We start from the raw sequence: 16,723 nt of genomic DNA, 5'->3' as shown, positions 1-16,723 counted from the left end.
AGGGATGTGACTCGTGCTCAGCAATCTGGCAAAACACTCGCCTGTGTTTTAACACAAAATACACAGAAATTGTTTCCACCAAGAGGCGCCACTTGTCCAGTGCCATTAGCAATACAAGTGAAGCAAGAGTCCCTTCAGAGACATCAAATATCGTGGATTTCAGCTTCTCCTTTATTCCCTCCTCCTCCTGCATCCTATCCTGTAACATTACAAACAAGAGCAGAAGGAAGGCATCTTCCTGCCAGTGAACAAGACCATGGCGGATCTGGCCCCAGACTGAGCTCCACTTTGCTGCCTGCTTCCCATAATCCTTAATGCCCCTACTGTGCAACATTCTACCTGCCCCTTTGATGCATTTAATGAGTGGAGTCTACTGCTTCCTCGGGCAGAGAACGCCATGGATTCACTACTATCTGGAGGAAGCAAACCCAATCAAGGATTCATACTTTTGCACATTAATGATTCTTTATTTCTCTGTGTATTGCAGTTTGTTTATTTATTTACTTACATGTATGTTGTGTAGGTTTTTTTTTGCACCACCAGTAAGTGATAATTCTGCCTCCCCACAGGAAAAAGAATCTCTGTGATGTCACATACGTACTGACAATAAATCTGAAATCTGAAGCAGTTCCTCCTCGTCTCTGCTTTAATCCACCTCTGTCCCCTCGTTCTAATCAACTGTCAGTAAAAACTTCCCCGCTTCTATCTCATATAGTTTTCATAATTTTTCTAAGACCACCCCCTCCCCCCCCCAACTACATCTTTTCAAACTTCAAAGAATGGTCCCACGTTGCTCAATCTTCTCATTTTTCACCTCAGAGCTTCTCCAGGATGGACAATAAATGCCAGCCTTTCCAACAGCACCCATTTCCCAAGGATCAATAGAAATTTTAAAAAAATAAAGCAGAACAACTGCCTCTTTTATTGCAAAAGCATGATCTAATGAACAAAAGAATGAACAGTCTCACAGACAATCTCACCCGTAGATAATGGATTTCTTGCTACACCTGATGTAATCTTTTTGGGTCAATTTTTTCCAAATGAACCAAAGGTTTAAGTTGTTCAGAAAAGTTCTTCATGTCCTCTGACACTGCATCCTGACCGGGCGGTGCCACCACGTTAAGTTCCACCAGGTAAGACAGTGAGAGTGGTTCAATGTTTTCCAGGTTATTGGGAAGCAGAATGCGAGAGACTTTGGACACCATGATTTTCATTATCCCCTTGCGAAAAATGTGGCCCTTTACCACAAACTCATGGTCCATTCGGAAACCCATTTCAACGAGGAACTCTGTGAGGTTGTCCGACGTGGCAATGTCCACACAATGGCGGACCAGGGCAGACCTGTTCTTGTCGCCCATCTCCGGCTGCCCGAGGTAGCGGAGATGCCAGGGCATGCTGGGTTTATCGACAGCGCGCCGGGCCCGCAGGATAAATGGACTGCCTTGCTGAGCTTTCAACAGGAACACCAGCTCATGGTCCACAAAGGTTTCTGGCTCCACATTATCACAGAGGCCTCGCAGTCGATGAAGAAGGCTCTCCAAGCTCTGGTCCAGCACACTCCCTGCATGAAATACAAGCACTTACAATCAATGTACAATCAAATCAAATTCAAGTTTATTATCATCTAATTGCACAAGTACAACCTGATGAAACAGCATTCTCCGGTCCTCAGTGCAAAAACATGCAGACACACAACCATTCACAACATACATACAGAGACGAAAATCTGCAGACACTGTGATTATAGTCAAAACACAGAAATGCTGGACAAACTCAGCCAGTCTTGTAGCGCCCATAGAAGATAGATATATTATCGACATTTTGGGCCTGAGCCCTTCTTCAAGGAATAAGCAAAACACAGGAAGGCGTTTGTATAGAGTTCAGATAGGGGGAAGAATGCATGATCTCATGCACTGCCAGACTAAGACCACCTGCAAAATTGAGGAACAACTCCTCATCTTCCATCTGGCCACCCTCCAACTGACAGGGATGGCATTAACATCGACTCTCCTGGTTTCCGTTAGCCCCCAACCCTCCCCTCCCCCCACAGCTTATTCTTCCCTGTCGCTTTTCCTCAGCTCTGTCAGTCTCTCTCTCTTCCCTTTTCCCAGTCTCCTTTTCACAGAGCCAAAGTCAATTCCCACCTCCTCTCCTTTTGATGGTCTAGACTCCCCACCACCATGCTTCCACCTTTCTCTCACCAGTTTTTATCCAGACACTTTCCTGTTTTTTGCTCATACATTGAGGATGGGGTCAGGCCCAAATGTCAGTTAAATGTCTTTATCTCCTGCAGACGCTGCAAGATCTGCGGAGTTCTTACATCATTTCTGTGTTTTTGCTGATCCATGTGACATCCCCCCAGAGCAACTTAGAATTGCATTCATTATTGATTGCAATATTGTCTCCATCATTAACATTTAGCTAATAGATCAGTCAGTTCTCCTCCAGTCACCAAATGTCCATAGATTCGCCTAGAGTCCAGTCAAAACCACTGGCAACCTGAGCTCCAGATCTGAACCTCCGACAGGATCAGATGTCAAGAGACACTTCAGTGTCTTCGCCATCCCCTCGCATCCCAGTTCCAATATCTGGAAACCCTTCAGTCAATTTCAAGCCAGTCTCCCGCAGCCTGGCGTAGGTCTCCTGACAGCAGTCCCCAGCAGCTCACAGCCTCCGTGGATCCCTCGCCTTGAGTCACAAGCAGCCCGTCATATGCGTGGGACTTTCAGCCACAAGACCACCCCCCCACTGGTCCACCACTGTGGTCACCGTCCTGCGGGTCGTCTCCTCTGCTCTGCTTGGCCACCATCTTCAAAACTTTGGGATTTATTGGCCTTCAGCTCACCAACTTATCACACTAGTTTTTAATGAATACTGAGTTTCTTCAGAAAAAGAGAAGCACAAGAGCTGCAGATGCTGGGATACTAAGCAAACAATGAGAAGATGGAGGGACTGAAGAGATTATCCATAAAGGGTGCTGACTCAAACTGCTGACAGACCATTTCTCCTCATTCATTCAGTCTACCTACAGGTTAAAGGTACCCACACAAATAAAATAAAACTGCAGATGTTGGAAACCAAAATTAGAACAGAAAATGTTGGAAACATCTGGCAGGCCAGTCAGCATCAGAGTTGGTGCTTCAGGTTCAAAGCCCCTCGTCCAGAACTACAACCTGAAGCAATGGCTCAGGTAAGGGGGAAGCACAGTTAGAGTAGCGGTTAGTGCAATGGTGTTCCAGTGCCAGCGATCGGGATGGGGTTTGATTCCCACTCCGTCTGTAAGGAATTTGTACATTTTCCCCAGGTCTGCGTGGGTTTTCCCCGGAGGCTCCAGTTTCCTCCCACCTTTCCAAACATACAGGGGGAATTGTAGGTTAATTAGATGTAAATTAGGTGGCATGAACTCGTGGGCTGAAAGATCCTGTTACCATGCTGCATGCCTAAATATGTCTAAATAAAATTTATTTTTAAAAATTAATTAAGTTAAAATTAAAATTAAATTCTTTTTCCACAGATGAGGCGTGAGGCACTTGGTGTTTGCAGCATTAATTTGCCATGATTAATGAGTGAACCCTGCTTCACACAACTAATTTCATGATTTACACCATTCCTGTTATTGCTTAAAATTAGCAGTCTCTTCTTACCCTGCAGGATGTACTCCATCATGTTGATAGCTCCACCAATAACCGGCAGCACAGTCACCGGAGGGGCCTCCATGTTTAGTCTCCTGAGAGCCTGACAAAACAAAAACTGCTTTCAAAAACTAAAATCTTTGCAAGCAAGGTATAATTAAAGTTGTGAAAAACCAAAGACTGGAGACAGTTGAAGAAGGGATCAGTATGTGTGGTTATCTTTACCTCCTATGGACGATGCACCTCTGTGTTTTTACTTTATCATTAAAGCTCTGTTGAGCATTGGGGTTAAAACCAAGTTACATTGTGGGTCACAGCCAGTTTGTGCTGCTGAGGAACTTCTGCAGGAGCACTGGAATCTCATGCACATACTGGCAGGAGCCAAAGGGACTGGAAGGTTGTAGTCCAGGCTTGGTTGCCAGCTCCCAACCAACAGAGACTGATGTTTTGTCCAGTTGTACATACACTTTGAAGGAATCAGAAGATCACAAGATATATGAGTAGTGATACACCCACTCGCCCATCAAGTCTGCTTTGCCATTCTAATCGTGAGCTGATCCATCCCCCCACTCCCTGGTCTTCTCCCCATAACCCTTGATGCCCTGATTAATCAAATACCAGTCAATCTCTGCTTTAAATTTCCTCAGCAATCTGTGGCAACAAGTTCCACAGACTCATGACCCTCAAAAGATAAGAGGAGGGGTGGAAGGTGCTGGGACCTTCTCACCCTGACACTGCCAGGGGAGGGGGAGGGGGAGGGGCTGGGGAGAGGGGGTCAGGAAGAGGGTGGAAAGGGAAGTCGGTCAGAGAGGAGGGGAGTCGGGTGGAGAGGAGGGGAGTCGGGTGGAGAGGAGGGGAGTCGGGTGGAGGGGAGGGAAGTCGGGCAGAGAGGAGGGGAGGGGCGTCAGGTGGAGAGTAGGAATAGGAGGTCAGGTAGGTGGGTTTCCACTTGCTAGGGCAGCGGTGACAGGGATGGACACCTCCCCCCTTTTCACTCTCACTCCCATCCCCAACCCTCTTCTCCCCCCCTTTCACTCTTACTCCCATCCCCCTCCCTCCCTTTCGCCTGCTCCCCCTCGGTTTCCCCTCCCCCTCCTTCTCCCTGTCTCCTCCACCTCTCGCCCCTTCCCTCTCTCCCACTTCCTCTCCCCATCCCTCTGTCGCTCCCCTCTCTCCCTCCACCTCTCGCCCACCTCCCTCCCTCCCCCCACGCCCCCTCCCTCCCTCCCTCCCCCCACGCCCCCTCCCTCCCTCCCTCCCCCCACGCCCCCTCCCTCCCTCCCTCCCCCACTCGCCCCCCTCTCTCCCCCTCTCGCCCCCCTCCCTCCCCCTCTCGCCCCCCTCCCTCCCCCTCTCGCCCCCCTCCCTCCCCCTCTCGCCCCCCTCCCTCCCCCTCTCGCCCCCCTCCCTCCCCCTCTCGCCCCCCTCCCTCCCCCTCTCGCCCCCCTCCCTCCCCCTCCCTCCCCCTCTCGCCCCCCTCCCTCCCCCTCTCGCCCCCTCCCTCCCCCTCTCGCCCCGTCCCTCTCCCTTCATCCCTCTTTCTCCCCTTCCCTCACCCTCAGACCGAAAGGGGACCTGAGCGACCGGCCTCCCCACCGGGTCCGCTGTGTGCAGCCGGGAACACGGTCCGGGTGGAGAGCGGTGCGTCTGCGAATCCGTTCCCCCCTCCCTCCCCCTCTCCCCCTCCCCCCCCTCCCTCCCTCCCTCCCCCACCCTCCCCCTCCCTCCCCCTCTCCCCCTCCCTCCCCCTCCCGCCCCCCTCCCTCCCCCTCTCGCCCCCCTCCCTCCCCCTCTCGCCCCGTCCCTCTCCCTTCATCCCTCTTTCTCCCCTTCCCTCACCCTCAGACCGAAAGGGGACCTGAGCGACCGGCCTCCCCACCGGGTCCGCTGTGTGCAGCCGGGAACACGGTCCGGGTGGAGAGCGGTGCGTCTGCGAATCCGTTCCCCCCTCCCTCCCCCTCTCCCCCTCCCGCCCCCCTCCCCCCCCTCCCTCCCTCCCTCCCTCCCTCCCTCCCCCACCCTCCCCCTCCCTCCCCCTCTCCCCCTCCCTCCCCCTCCCGCCCCCCTCCCTCCCCCTCTCGCCCCCCTCCCTCCCCCTCTCGCCCCGTCCCTCTCCCTTCATCCCTCTTTCTCCCCTTCCCTCACCCTCAGACCGAAAGGGGACCTGAGCGACCGGCCTCCCCACCGGAAGTCCGCTGTGTGCAGCCGGGAACACGGTCCGGGTGGAGAGCGGTGCGTCTGCGAATCCGTTCCCCCCCTCCCCCGTTCCCCCCCTCCCCCGGGCCGCTCCGTGACCGCGGTTCAGACGCGCGGAGCCGCTGTTTGGGGTCCACGCACATCCGGGCAACGGAGCCCTGGCAGCTGCGACACAGCAAGATCCAAAGCAGCAGGCTCCCATTCGGCCCTGGGGCTGCATTGGGAGATGATGGAGTCAGGACCCTCACATCCCACCCCCCACCTGATGAGTGGGGTCTCATCCTGACCCAATGGGTGTCACCCTGACCCAGACCAATGGGTGCATTCCTGCCCCTGGCCTAATGGCCGTCGCCTCACTCCCTCCCTGACCCTGACCCTGACCCATAGGGTGTTACCCTGACCCTGGCCCAGAACCAATAGGTGTCACCTCAGTCCCAGACCCATAGGGTGTTACCCTGCCCCTGACCCAGTCAGTCCTGTAGCCAGGTTCTAATGTTAAGGGCAGCGAGCACATAAAAAAGGCGCCACGACCACTGTTCCCACTGTGTGCGAGCACTTGTTTTGTAACCAGCAAACAAAGGAAATCAATGTGCACACAGAAGAATAGTTACCTCAAATAATGTACTTCAAAGTATAAAATAAAATCTTAACTAAATACATTACTTGGTGCCAAAGTGTTTTGGCTTGTAAACAGCCCAAAATTCATGGGTACCCTAACTCTAATTTGATGTTCTGTTCACTTTTATATTATTTTTATCGTACCTTTTGTCATTAACTTCTTATAATTTTGAAAGCCAAGAAGAAATAAATACCTTCGGAGCTATTCCTCCCCAGATGCCAGTAGCCAGACCGCTCCTCCTGAGCACACTCCCCAAAAGTGGTGTCCCCTCCTCCCGAACTGTGTGCTCACTGCCCAGCCCCCTGCAAAGCACCAGTGGGCCACCAGCGCAAGTGTGCCACAGGGCTTCTGCTACACGCCGGTGGGCTACAGGAGTCCCGCAGCTCAAAATGGCGTCGCCTCCGAAGAATGTGCCCAGGGGGAGCAACTGCATTTCCCCCGCCCTCTCCAGCTACACCTTTGGACTCAGTGGGTGTCATTTCAGTCCCTCCCCTGACCCAATGAAAGTCACCCTGACCCTCGCCCAACTCCATTTCCCTGCCCAACCAAAGGTGCCTCAATGGGAAGGCACGCTTAGGTGTCCCTTCCTCACCAAACTTCCAGAAATATCTTCACTCACTCACTTCCCTCCCTTCGAGGGCATGGGATCAAGATGTGCATCGTGTGTGATGAAGAACTATTGATTTCAAAGTTTATCACATGGATGCAAATCACTTTGAGAAGCCTGAGACTTTTTTTTATAAACCAAAGATAAGCTTTCCTCACAATAAATGATTTACAAACAGAAAACTGTTCAAAGTCTCTTTCACCCTTAGTTTTATATTATAAGAACTAAGAAATAGGAGCAGGAGTTCCCCATCAAGTCTGGTCTGCCATTCAATGAGATCATGACTGATCTGACAATAGGCTCATCTCCACCTACCTGTCTTTTCCTCATATCTCTTAATTCTCCTACTTTGTAAAAATCTATCCAGCCTTGACTTAAATACATTTACTGAGGTAACCTCCACGGCTTCAATGAGCAATGAATTCCACAGATTCACCACCTTCTGGGAAAAACAGTTCCTTCTCATCTCCATCCTAAATCCATTACTCTGAATCTTGAGGCTATGTCCCCTAGTTCTAATCTCCCCTACTAATGGAAACAATTTACCTACTTCAATCTTATCTATCCCTTCATTTTCTATTTACACCACTGCCACCAACGTGCCAACTTGTCATTGCTCCCTCCCCCCCCCCCCCACACACATTGTTTGATGGGCCTCCCCTTGGTCTCAGCCCTTCAATGCGTGGTAATAGAAGGGCTCTAGACTGTGGTCCTTCCCCACAGTTCCCTTGTTTTGGCTGTGCCAAGCCTCAGTGTGTCCCTCAGATCATACTCCTGCAGCCTAGAATGCTCCAGTCGGCAGCATTCACACACCGACAACTCTGTGTGCTGTAGGACATCAGCTTTCGGGCATCTTTCTTTTTCAAAGTATCAAATAACAATGAACAAGGTACATATGAATTAATGCTATTAAATGGAAGAAAAAAGAGAAAGAGAAAAAAAGCATATATTCCTAAACTAAGAATCAAACCTCACTCTTTGGGGCTGCCTACCAAGTTAAGGAGTCCACTACTAATAATAATAGCTACGGGGTCAAGAAAAAAAGACCCAAAAATAATTAATCTACAAGTTTTGAAAGTAATTGAGAAAAGGACCCAAAGAGAAAGAAAGTTTAGATTCATTTCAGTAGTAGAACACTTCATTTTTGACAAGCATCTTTCAGCAATTCTGGATGTCTAGTCAGCTAAGATCTGTCCTGGGGCCTCCATTTCGATGAAATCATGAAGGCTGACCAGCAACTGTACTTCGTGAGGAGATTTTGTATGTCACTATGACTCTCTGTAGCCCTTTCCTGTCCTGCGCATTGGCACCTCCATACCAGACAGTGATGCAACCAGTCAGAGTGCTCTCCACGTTATTCCTGTAGAAGTTTGCAAGAGTCTTTGGTGACATGCCACATCTCCTCCAACCTCTCATGAAGAATAGCCACTGATGTGATTGCATCAACATGGAGACCCCAGGACAGATCCTCGGAGAGGTTGACTCCCAGGATTTTGAAGTTCTCTACTCTTTTCACCACTGACCCATCGATGAGGACTCCCCCCCCTTTATATACATAATATCGTGCCTCCCCCTTTAGTTTTGATAAAGGGTCCAACACAAAACATTGACTGACCATTTCTACCACAGCAACATTTAGGTTTCCATCTGAGTCAGGGGAGCTGTGGGTGGGACATGGCCATCCTCAGTAATCTTGGGACCGCTGGAAATTATCTTTACTGCTCTGGATTGTCCCTTCAGTTTCAAAATGATGGGGTTTCCTTAATAGTGCGAGATGATGTCACTTTAATGTGACTGCAATTTATTGCTGCTTACTTGACACATTAATTTTTTATTTGCTTGTTTCATGACAAGAAGCAACCATTTCATAAACTCTGAAGGTCTGAAACTATATTATCACATACCACCTTAAGCAATCCCTTACTAATCTCAGAGCACTGATTGCATAGGGATTACTTAAAGTGGTATATGAGTGGAAAGAAAAAGATTGAGAACCACTGGACTAGAGAAAAAATATAATATCTAATACCTGCCCTTACCTGTGCCTACTTGCTGAATCATTTCTGTTCCTGAAAAGGATGGCCCTTTCTTACTTCAACTCCTATTATCCTTCACCTCTTACCTGTTCTCACCGAAGCCTTACCACTCTGATTCAGCCCACTGTTAACAATGACCCCCTAGGCCTGCACTCAGTGCAGATGCTATGCAAATATTGTCTTGAGCCAGGACATGCATGGAAGGCATTTAAAGATGTTGTTGAGAATTCTCTTGGCAATTACAGAGCACCAAATTACATCCAGCTGATTGACAACATGCTTCAAGCATACAAAACCATGATGTGCAACATGTCATCGAAAATTCGTTTTTTGCATTTGCACTTGGACCTCCCTGCTGAGCTTGGTGCAGTCAGTGATGAACATGATGAAAGGTTTCACCAGACGATATGAAACTAGGGGGAGTGGTGGATAGCGAGGAAGGTTTTCAGGGATTACAGAGGGATTTGGTTTGGTTTGGAAAATTGGGCTGAAAGATGGCAGATGGAATTTAATGTAGAGAAGTGTGAGGTGCTTCATTTCAGAAAAAATAATCAAAATAGGACATATGTAGTAAAGGGGAGGGCATTGGGGAATGCACAAGAACAAAGAGATCTTGGAGTTATGGTGCATCGTTTCCTGAAGGTGGATTCCCGTGTTGACAGAGTAGTCAAGAAGGCATTTGGTATGTTAGCCTTCATAAATCATAGCATAAAGTATAGGAGCTGGGAAGTGATGCTGCAACTGTTTAAGGCGTTAGTGAGGCCAGGTTTGGAGTATTGTGTTCAGTTCTGGTCTCCAAATTATAGGAAGGATAGAGATAAGATGGAGAGGGTGCAGAGAAGATTTACAAGGATGTTTCCTGGCTTAAAATACCTAGAGTTCTAAGAAAGATTGGTTAGGACTTTATTCATTGGAACGTAGACGGTTAAGAGGGGATTTGATAGAGGTGTTTAAAATTATGAAGGGAATAGATAGACTAGATGCAAGTAGACTCTTCCCCCTGAGAGCAGGGGTGGTTGAAACAAGAGGACACAAGGTAAGGGGGAAAAATTTTAGGAGAAACATTAGAGGATGTTTCTTCATTCAGAGTGGTGGATGAATGGAATAATCTTCCAGAGGAAATAGTTGATGCAGAGTCAATTCTTTCATTTAAGAGGAGGCTGGATATATACATGGTTAAGAAGGGGTTAGAGGGTTATGAGTGGAGAATAGGCGGGGAGATCTAGCAGAGTTGCTTGAGTGAACCGCCATGGACTTGAAGGGCTGAGATGGCCTGGTTCCATGCCATAAACTGTTATATGGTTATATGGTTATTGCATCCATAGAAAAGCAATATCAGGGCAATTGGAATCCATCAATGCTGGCCAACTATTGTTAGACACTGACACAAGAGAAATCAGATTCTAAGTACAAATGAAAATCAGTGCCAAAACATTTTTAGGTCAGTGGAAATAATGCTGTCAGCGTCCTTATGTGATTAAACATGCTAAATTCAATTAAAACTAATTTGATGTTTCTCCAACTTCCTACATGATGCAGCAAATCTGAAATTATCTTTGAATTCAGCTTGAAATTGTCTATCATAATTACAATTTTTTTTATCAAGAAGCAAAGCTTTAAAAAAAACCGAATTGTTGTCCAGCGTAATTGCCCTCTTGCTCTTCTACTTTGTATGACCTCTCTGGCTGGACCTAGTCAGAAGTCACCTCACCTGCCAATCAAGGGTTAGATCTGCCCACAAGTGAGGCTGATGGGCGACTGGTCCTCGTGGATGGGCCCTGCATTGAAAAAGTAGCACATTGACTTTCTCTCTCTCTCTCTCTCTCTCTCTCTGTTCTTGCTGCTGCATGGAGACCATCACTGAACACCAGGCCGCAGATCATGACGGCTCCGGAGGGCCCACTGCAATGGACCCATCCCAGATCCCAAGCTGTGGGCAATGCTGGTGACCAGGTTCATTTGATATCCTTGTTAGTTGTAATTAATTTAACATTTATTAGTATGCTAAGATTGCTAGAGTTAGAGAGGGGTGGTGAGTATTGCATTCCCAATCAGGAGGTGAGAATGTTTAGCAGTGATTTATTTGCACCCGAGGCGTAGTTATTATTCATGCGTGTATTATTCTGGGTTAGTCTATGTGAGTGTTTGTCCTTTTGTGAATTCCCATGTGTGTAAATAAAAGCCACTGATTATTAATAACACGGGTCCAGCCTTCATTCATTTTGAACCATTCAATCCTATTCTGAACACAACACATTGACAGGGAGGGAGGGGGGTCGGTTGGGGACAGCGGGGGATCGGTGAACTAAAGAGAGTTTAAGGATAGGGGTAGTTGATTGTCAGGTGCCAGACAAAGGGAGAGGAGTGGGGTGGGGGAAGGGGGGCAGCTAGATGAGACATACAAGGTGAAGTAGAGCAAAATGTAAAGGCAAAGGCTGATGAAAGATTCCAGCCTGAAATGTCAACCACTCTTTTTCTCCAAATGAGGCTGCTCGACCTGCTGAGTTCCTCCGGTAGATTGTTTGTTGCTTCAGATTCCAGCGCCTGTAGTCCCTCGTGTGGCTTCTGCGTGTTCAGCAGCTGTTTATAAAATGCTGTTACATCAGAATGAAAAAGATGATAGCTCAGATTATAATTTAAAGCATTAAGCAAAATAAGGCAACCTGTGAATTATGGGATAGTTATGTCACTGAAGCAGGCCAATCAGACTCCTCAGGTAACCAAATGAGTCTCAAGAATGGTACGATGAATGAGGCATCAACCAAGGAAATGGTCATGGTCTTTTTCCCAAGGCAGGGGGGTCTAAAACTGAAGGGTACAGGTTTAAGTCGAGAAGGGAATGGTTGAAAGGGGACCTGAGGTTTAATTTTACCACACAGAGGGTGTTGGGTGTGTGGCACGAGCAGGCTGAGGAAGTGGTAGAGGCAGGGACAATTAAAACATCTAAAAGCCATTTGAACCAGAACATGGATAGAAAAGATTTAAAAGGATATGGGCCAAATACAACTCACCTAGAAAAATTGGCCAGCATTGGCATGTTGCGCAGAAGGACGTGTTTCTTTGCTGTCTAATTTTATGACTCTATACATTGTTTTGAGGTTGCAATTATTGCCACTGGCGTTTTTAAGTTACTGACTTAAAATCAGTGATTTTCAAACTTTTCCTTTCCACTCACACACCACCTTAAGTAATCCCTATGCCATAGGTGCTTCGTGACTAGTAAAGGATTATTTAAGGTGGTTACAGATGAAAATATTGCTAGAAATTATATTTAAAAAATAAATAAATTAATGCAAAAGAGAAAGTGAGGCAGTGTCTGTGGTTCATTGTCCATTCAGAAATCTGGGGTTAGTGAGGAAGGAAGGTGTTTTTGTGCCGTTGGGTCTTTGTCTTTAGGGCTCCTGTTTGACCCTCTACTCCAGAACTGAGGGAATGCAGCGGGTTCACAAATGTCACTTTTCAGATGCAGTTGAACTAATACCCTGCCTTATAATTGACTATATGTTTTCTTGCGACTTGACCAATCTTTAACCCTCAATCATGATTATTAATACATTTTCTGGTCATCATCATGTTACTGCTACATACATTACAATACTCACAAATTGTCCGGCATGCTTCCCACGTTGCGAAAATTACTCAATGAGCTGAGGTAATAATATCACAGTAATGGTGCAGTGGAATCTTCCCTTCAGCCTGAACCTTGGCTGACATCCACAATAATCTGCAACAGAAAGAAAAATATTGTTGAAAATCGCTTGGATTTATAATGATTGTCCTTGTAGCTGTGTCACAGTGATCTTTGCCAAGTCATCCCACTCATGTTATGGAAATGGTTTTATCTCCGAGTTGACTGGTAAACTTAAAACAGTAGGAACACAATATTGGAGAAAGTCAGCAGGTAAAACGGTGTACTTTATATTGCAAAGATTAAGATACATAACCAACGTTTTGGGTTTGAGCCCTTCATCAAGATATGAGCAAAATGTAGCTTGAATAAAATAACAATGGGGTGGGGTGGGGCGGGGGAGGAGCACAGGCCCACAGGCAGGAGGCAATAGATGGATCAGGGAAGGAGAGGGTAGCGAACAGGGGGAGGGGGGGGATGGAGATGATTGTGAATGGAGAGGGAAGGGGTGGAGACCTGGAGGAAAGGAGACAGAGGGATGGGGAAGGGAGAAAGAATGAGAAGTGGTCTAGCAGAAACTGGAGGTCAATGCTAAGGCCATCCAGTTGGAGAGGGTCCAGACAGAAAATTAGGTGTTACTCTTCCAATTTACAGGTGGCATTGGTTTAGCAGTGCATGAGGCCATAGACAGACATGCCAGAACAGAATTGAAATGGTTGGCCACTGGGAGATCCCTGTCTCTGATGCAACTGCCTAACATTTTGTTCTTACCTTGAGGGACTCAAGTCTGAAACGTTGGTTATGTATCTTTATCTTTGCTACATAAAGGACACTGTTTGACCTGCTGAGTTTCTCCAGCTTTGCATTTTGACTTCAATCATGGTGTCTGCAGACATTTGTGATTTAATTAAAAGCAGTCAGCTTGGTTCATTCAGCAGTGAAGTTCTAAACACAATGATGAGGCAATATTTCACCACACTCTTGCTGGAAACAAGGTCAACATGTCTGAGAGAAAGCAGCTACTCCATAAACCTCTGCCCTTACTGCCTAAGTGGTTGATAACTTGCCCCAAGAGGATGTGGTGGCATCAGGTACAATCAATGTGTTTGAGCCATGTAAACAGACATGAGTCAATGCAGAGAAGGGCCCAGAATTAATGAGGGCAAGTGTGATTAGTATAGATGAGCAGCAAAAAGGACAGCATGGACATAGTGGGCCAAAGGGCCTATTTCAGAGTTGTATGGCACGCTATGTCTCCCCACCCAGGCCAAGACCTCTTCACACTGCTACCATTAGGAAGGAGGTACAAGAGCCTGATGACAAACACTCTATGGTACAAAAACAGCTTCTTCCCCTCCACCATCAAATTTCAGAATGAGCAATGAACCATAGACACCATCTCACTTTCTCTTTTGCACCAATTTATTCATTCTTTTTAATGTTCTTTGGCTTGGCTTCGCGGACGAAGATTTATGGAGGGGTATGTCCACGTCTGCTGCAGGCTCGTTGGTGACTGACAAGTCCGATGTGGGACAAGCAGGCACAGTTGCAGCGGTTGCAAGGGAAAATTGGTTGGTTGGGGTTGGATGTTGGGTTTTTCCTCCTTTGTCTTTTGTCAGTGAGGTGGGCTCTGCGGTCTTCTTCAAAGGAGGTTGCTGCCCGCCGAACTGTGAGGCGTCAAGATGCACGGTTGGAGGTGATATCAGCCCACTGGCGGTGGTCAATGTGGCAGGCACCAAGATTACAGTAAAACCCCTATTATCCTGAATTCTATCAACTGACAGCCTCAAGCAACAGGCAAAAAATATCGAGGAAAGTAAAAGTTAAAAATATTGAGATTAAACATTGGCGTGCCTCTCACATATCACACAATCTCAAGCAACCAGAAAATACACTTATCTGGCATCTACCAATCTCCATAGGTGCTGGATACTGGGGATTTCACTGTCTCACAATTTTTCACTTGGAATGCTGCCAAAAAACAATGAATTTCATGACATATTCATGACTGCTGTGGAAAGTGGGAGAAGAGATAGCTGGGGCATTAGCTATACCCTTTGAATCCACTTTGGGCACATGGTAGGTGCCATAGAATTGGGGAATAGCAAATGTAGAACCCAGTTTTTAAAAAATAATAGGAAGAATTCTGGAATTATAGACCAGTGAGTCTTATGTCAATTGTGTGCAAACTATTGGAGAGGATTCTTAAGGATAGGATCTATGAGCATTTGGAGAAGTACAGTCTACTCAAGGGTAGTCAGTATGTCTTTGTGAAGGGAAGTTGTCCCTCATGAGCCTAACTGAGTTTTCTGAGAATGTAACAACAAAAATGATGAGGGTAGGGGGTAGATGTGGTCTATATGGATTTTAGTAAGGCACTTGACAAGGTTCCCAATAAGAAACTCATTCAGTAAGTCATTAGACATGGGGTCCTTGGAACCTTGGTTGTGTAGATAAAAAATTGGCTTGCAGGAAGAAAGCAGAGAGCAGTAGTGGAAGGAAAGTATTCTTCCTGGAGGTCAGTGACTAGTGGAGTACCACAAGGATCTGTTCTGGGACTTTTAATCTCTTTGTGATTTTTATGTGACCTGAATGAAGAGACAGAAGGATGAGTCAGTAAGTTTGCAGATGACACGAAGGTTGGATGAGTTGTGGATGGAGCTGAAGGCTGTCAAACATTACAAGAGGGTATAGACAGGATGCAGAGCTGGGCAGAAAAGTGGTAGATGGAGTTCAATCTAGATAAATGTGAGGTGATGCATTTTGGAAGGACAAACCAGAAGGTGGTGTACAGGGTTAATGGTTGGAATTTAAGAGTATAGATGAACAGAGGGACCTTGGGATTCAACTGAATACATCCCTTTAGGTTGCTAGACAGGTTGATAGAATAGTTAAGAAGGCCTATGGGATGCTGAGCTTCATTAATAGAGGGATTGAATTTAGGGGTAGAGAGGTCATGTTGCAACTCCACAAATCTCTGGTAAGACCACACTTAGAGTATTATGTTCAGTTCTGGTCACCTCATTGTAGAAAGGATGTGGAAGCTATGGAGAGGGTGCAGAGGATATTGCCTGGATTAGAAAACAAGTCTTATGAGGCAAGGTTAGCAGAGGTGGGACTTTTCTCTTTGGAGCAGAGAAGGAAGAGAGGAGACTTGAGAGAGGTCTACAAGATTATAATTTTCTTCATCAGCTATATTTAACTCCAGAGAAATTTAAGGAAATATGGGTATTTCTTCTGATTTATGTTTTAGATGTCATAAGGAAGTTAGTTATTTCTTACATTCTACTTGGTTATGCGAGACAGTGAGACCTTTTTGGTATAAAATTAAGGAACATTTAGAAGCTTTTTTCATATTTAAAATTTCACTTGATCCTTTGGTATTTTTATTGGCTATATTAAAAAATTGAGCTTGGAGTTAAAATTAAATAAATTTCACATTGCTTTTTTGAGATTAGCTTTGGCAGTGGCTAGAAAATGTTTGGCAATTATTTGGAAAAATTAGACTAATTAAGTATTCAACGATGGCATTTAGAAATGAGATCTTATATTCCATTGGAAAAGATAACATACAATTTATGTAATAATTATTCTTTTTTTGTTAAAACCTGGAGCCCGTATATGGAATATATGCAATTGAATTTTTATTTTTTTTTCCCCATGCATTGGTGGTGTGCCCCAAACCATGACAAATAGCTAAAGAGTGTTATGTTAATTAATCCCCTCTTCTGGGGGGGTTGGGAAGGGGTGGTTGGGTAGGGGGTTGGAGGGCTGTAAAGGGTAAAAATATTATGTACTTGTTTGTATCTTTATTGTATGATTTATTATGAATATTAAATAAATTTTCCAAAAACAAAAAGGAATAGAAAACACCAGAGGATATATGTACAAATTGAAGGGAGGGAAGTTTAGGGGAGACATCTGGTAAGTTTTTTTTAATTTACACAGAGTTGTGGATGCCTGGAATACCTTGCCATGGATGGTGGTTGAGGCTGAAACAATAGG

General features: G+C 46.2%; 1 protein-coding gene across 5 annotated transcripts; it reads right to left on the bottom strand.

The window, feature by feature from the left end:
• Positions 1 to 888: 888 nt before the first annotated feature.
• Positions 889 to 12,796, bottom strand: med18 (mediator of RNA polymerase II transcription, subunit 18 homolog (yeast)). Of its 5 annotated transcripts, none has more exons than XM_069895132.1 (4): positions 12,693 to 12,796; positions 11,588 to 11,670; positions 3,645 to 3,735; positions 889 to 1,561 (listed from the first exon to the last, which is right to left on the bottom strand). In XM_069895132.1, exons 3-4 carry the CDS (start codon positions 3,715 to 3,717, stop codon positions 1,002 to 1,004), a joined length of 633 nt encoding a protein of 210 aa, XP_069751233.1. In that variant the 5' UTR covers positions 3,718 to 3,735; positions 11,588 to 11,670; positions 12,693 to 12,796; the 3' UTR covers positions 889 to 1,001. The 5 variants fall into 5 exon arrangements, with proteins under 5 accessions (XP_069751233.1, XP_069751232.1, XP_069751230.1 ...); XM_069895131.1 differs by having other exon boundaries at positions 11,588 to 11,684; positions 12,693 to 12,794; XM_069895129.1 differs by lacking the exons at positions 11,588 to 11,670; positions 12,693 to 12,796 and adding exons at positions 3,858 to 4,098; positions 5,189 to 5,282.
• Between the last annotated feature and the right edge of the window lie 3,927 nt (positions 12,797 to 16,723).

This window comes from Narcine bancroftii, chromosome 8 (genome assembly GCF_036971445.1).
Source record: "Narcine bancroftii isolate sNarBan1 chromosome 8, sNarBan1.hap1, whole genome shotgun sequence".
NCBI classification, from domain to species: domain Eukaryota; kingdom Metazoa; phylum Chordata; class Chondrichthyes; order Torpediniformes; family Narcinidae; genus Narcine; species Narcine bancroftii.
The sequence above is the reverse complement of the archived record's forward strand: the minus strand, read 5'-3'. Positions and strand labels throughout refer to the sequence as shown.

Bases quoted from the DNA above. Each gene is read 5' to 3' on its own strand.
- med18 (XM_069895132.1), bottom strand. From the start codon at position 3,717: ATGGAGGCCCCTCCGGTGACTGTGCTGCCGGTTATTGGTGGAGCTATC. The intron at 1,562-3,644 runs GTAAGAAGAGAC...TATTTCATGCAG, and splicing joins GATGGAGTACATCCTGCAGG to GGAGTGTGCTGGACCAGAGC.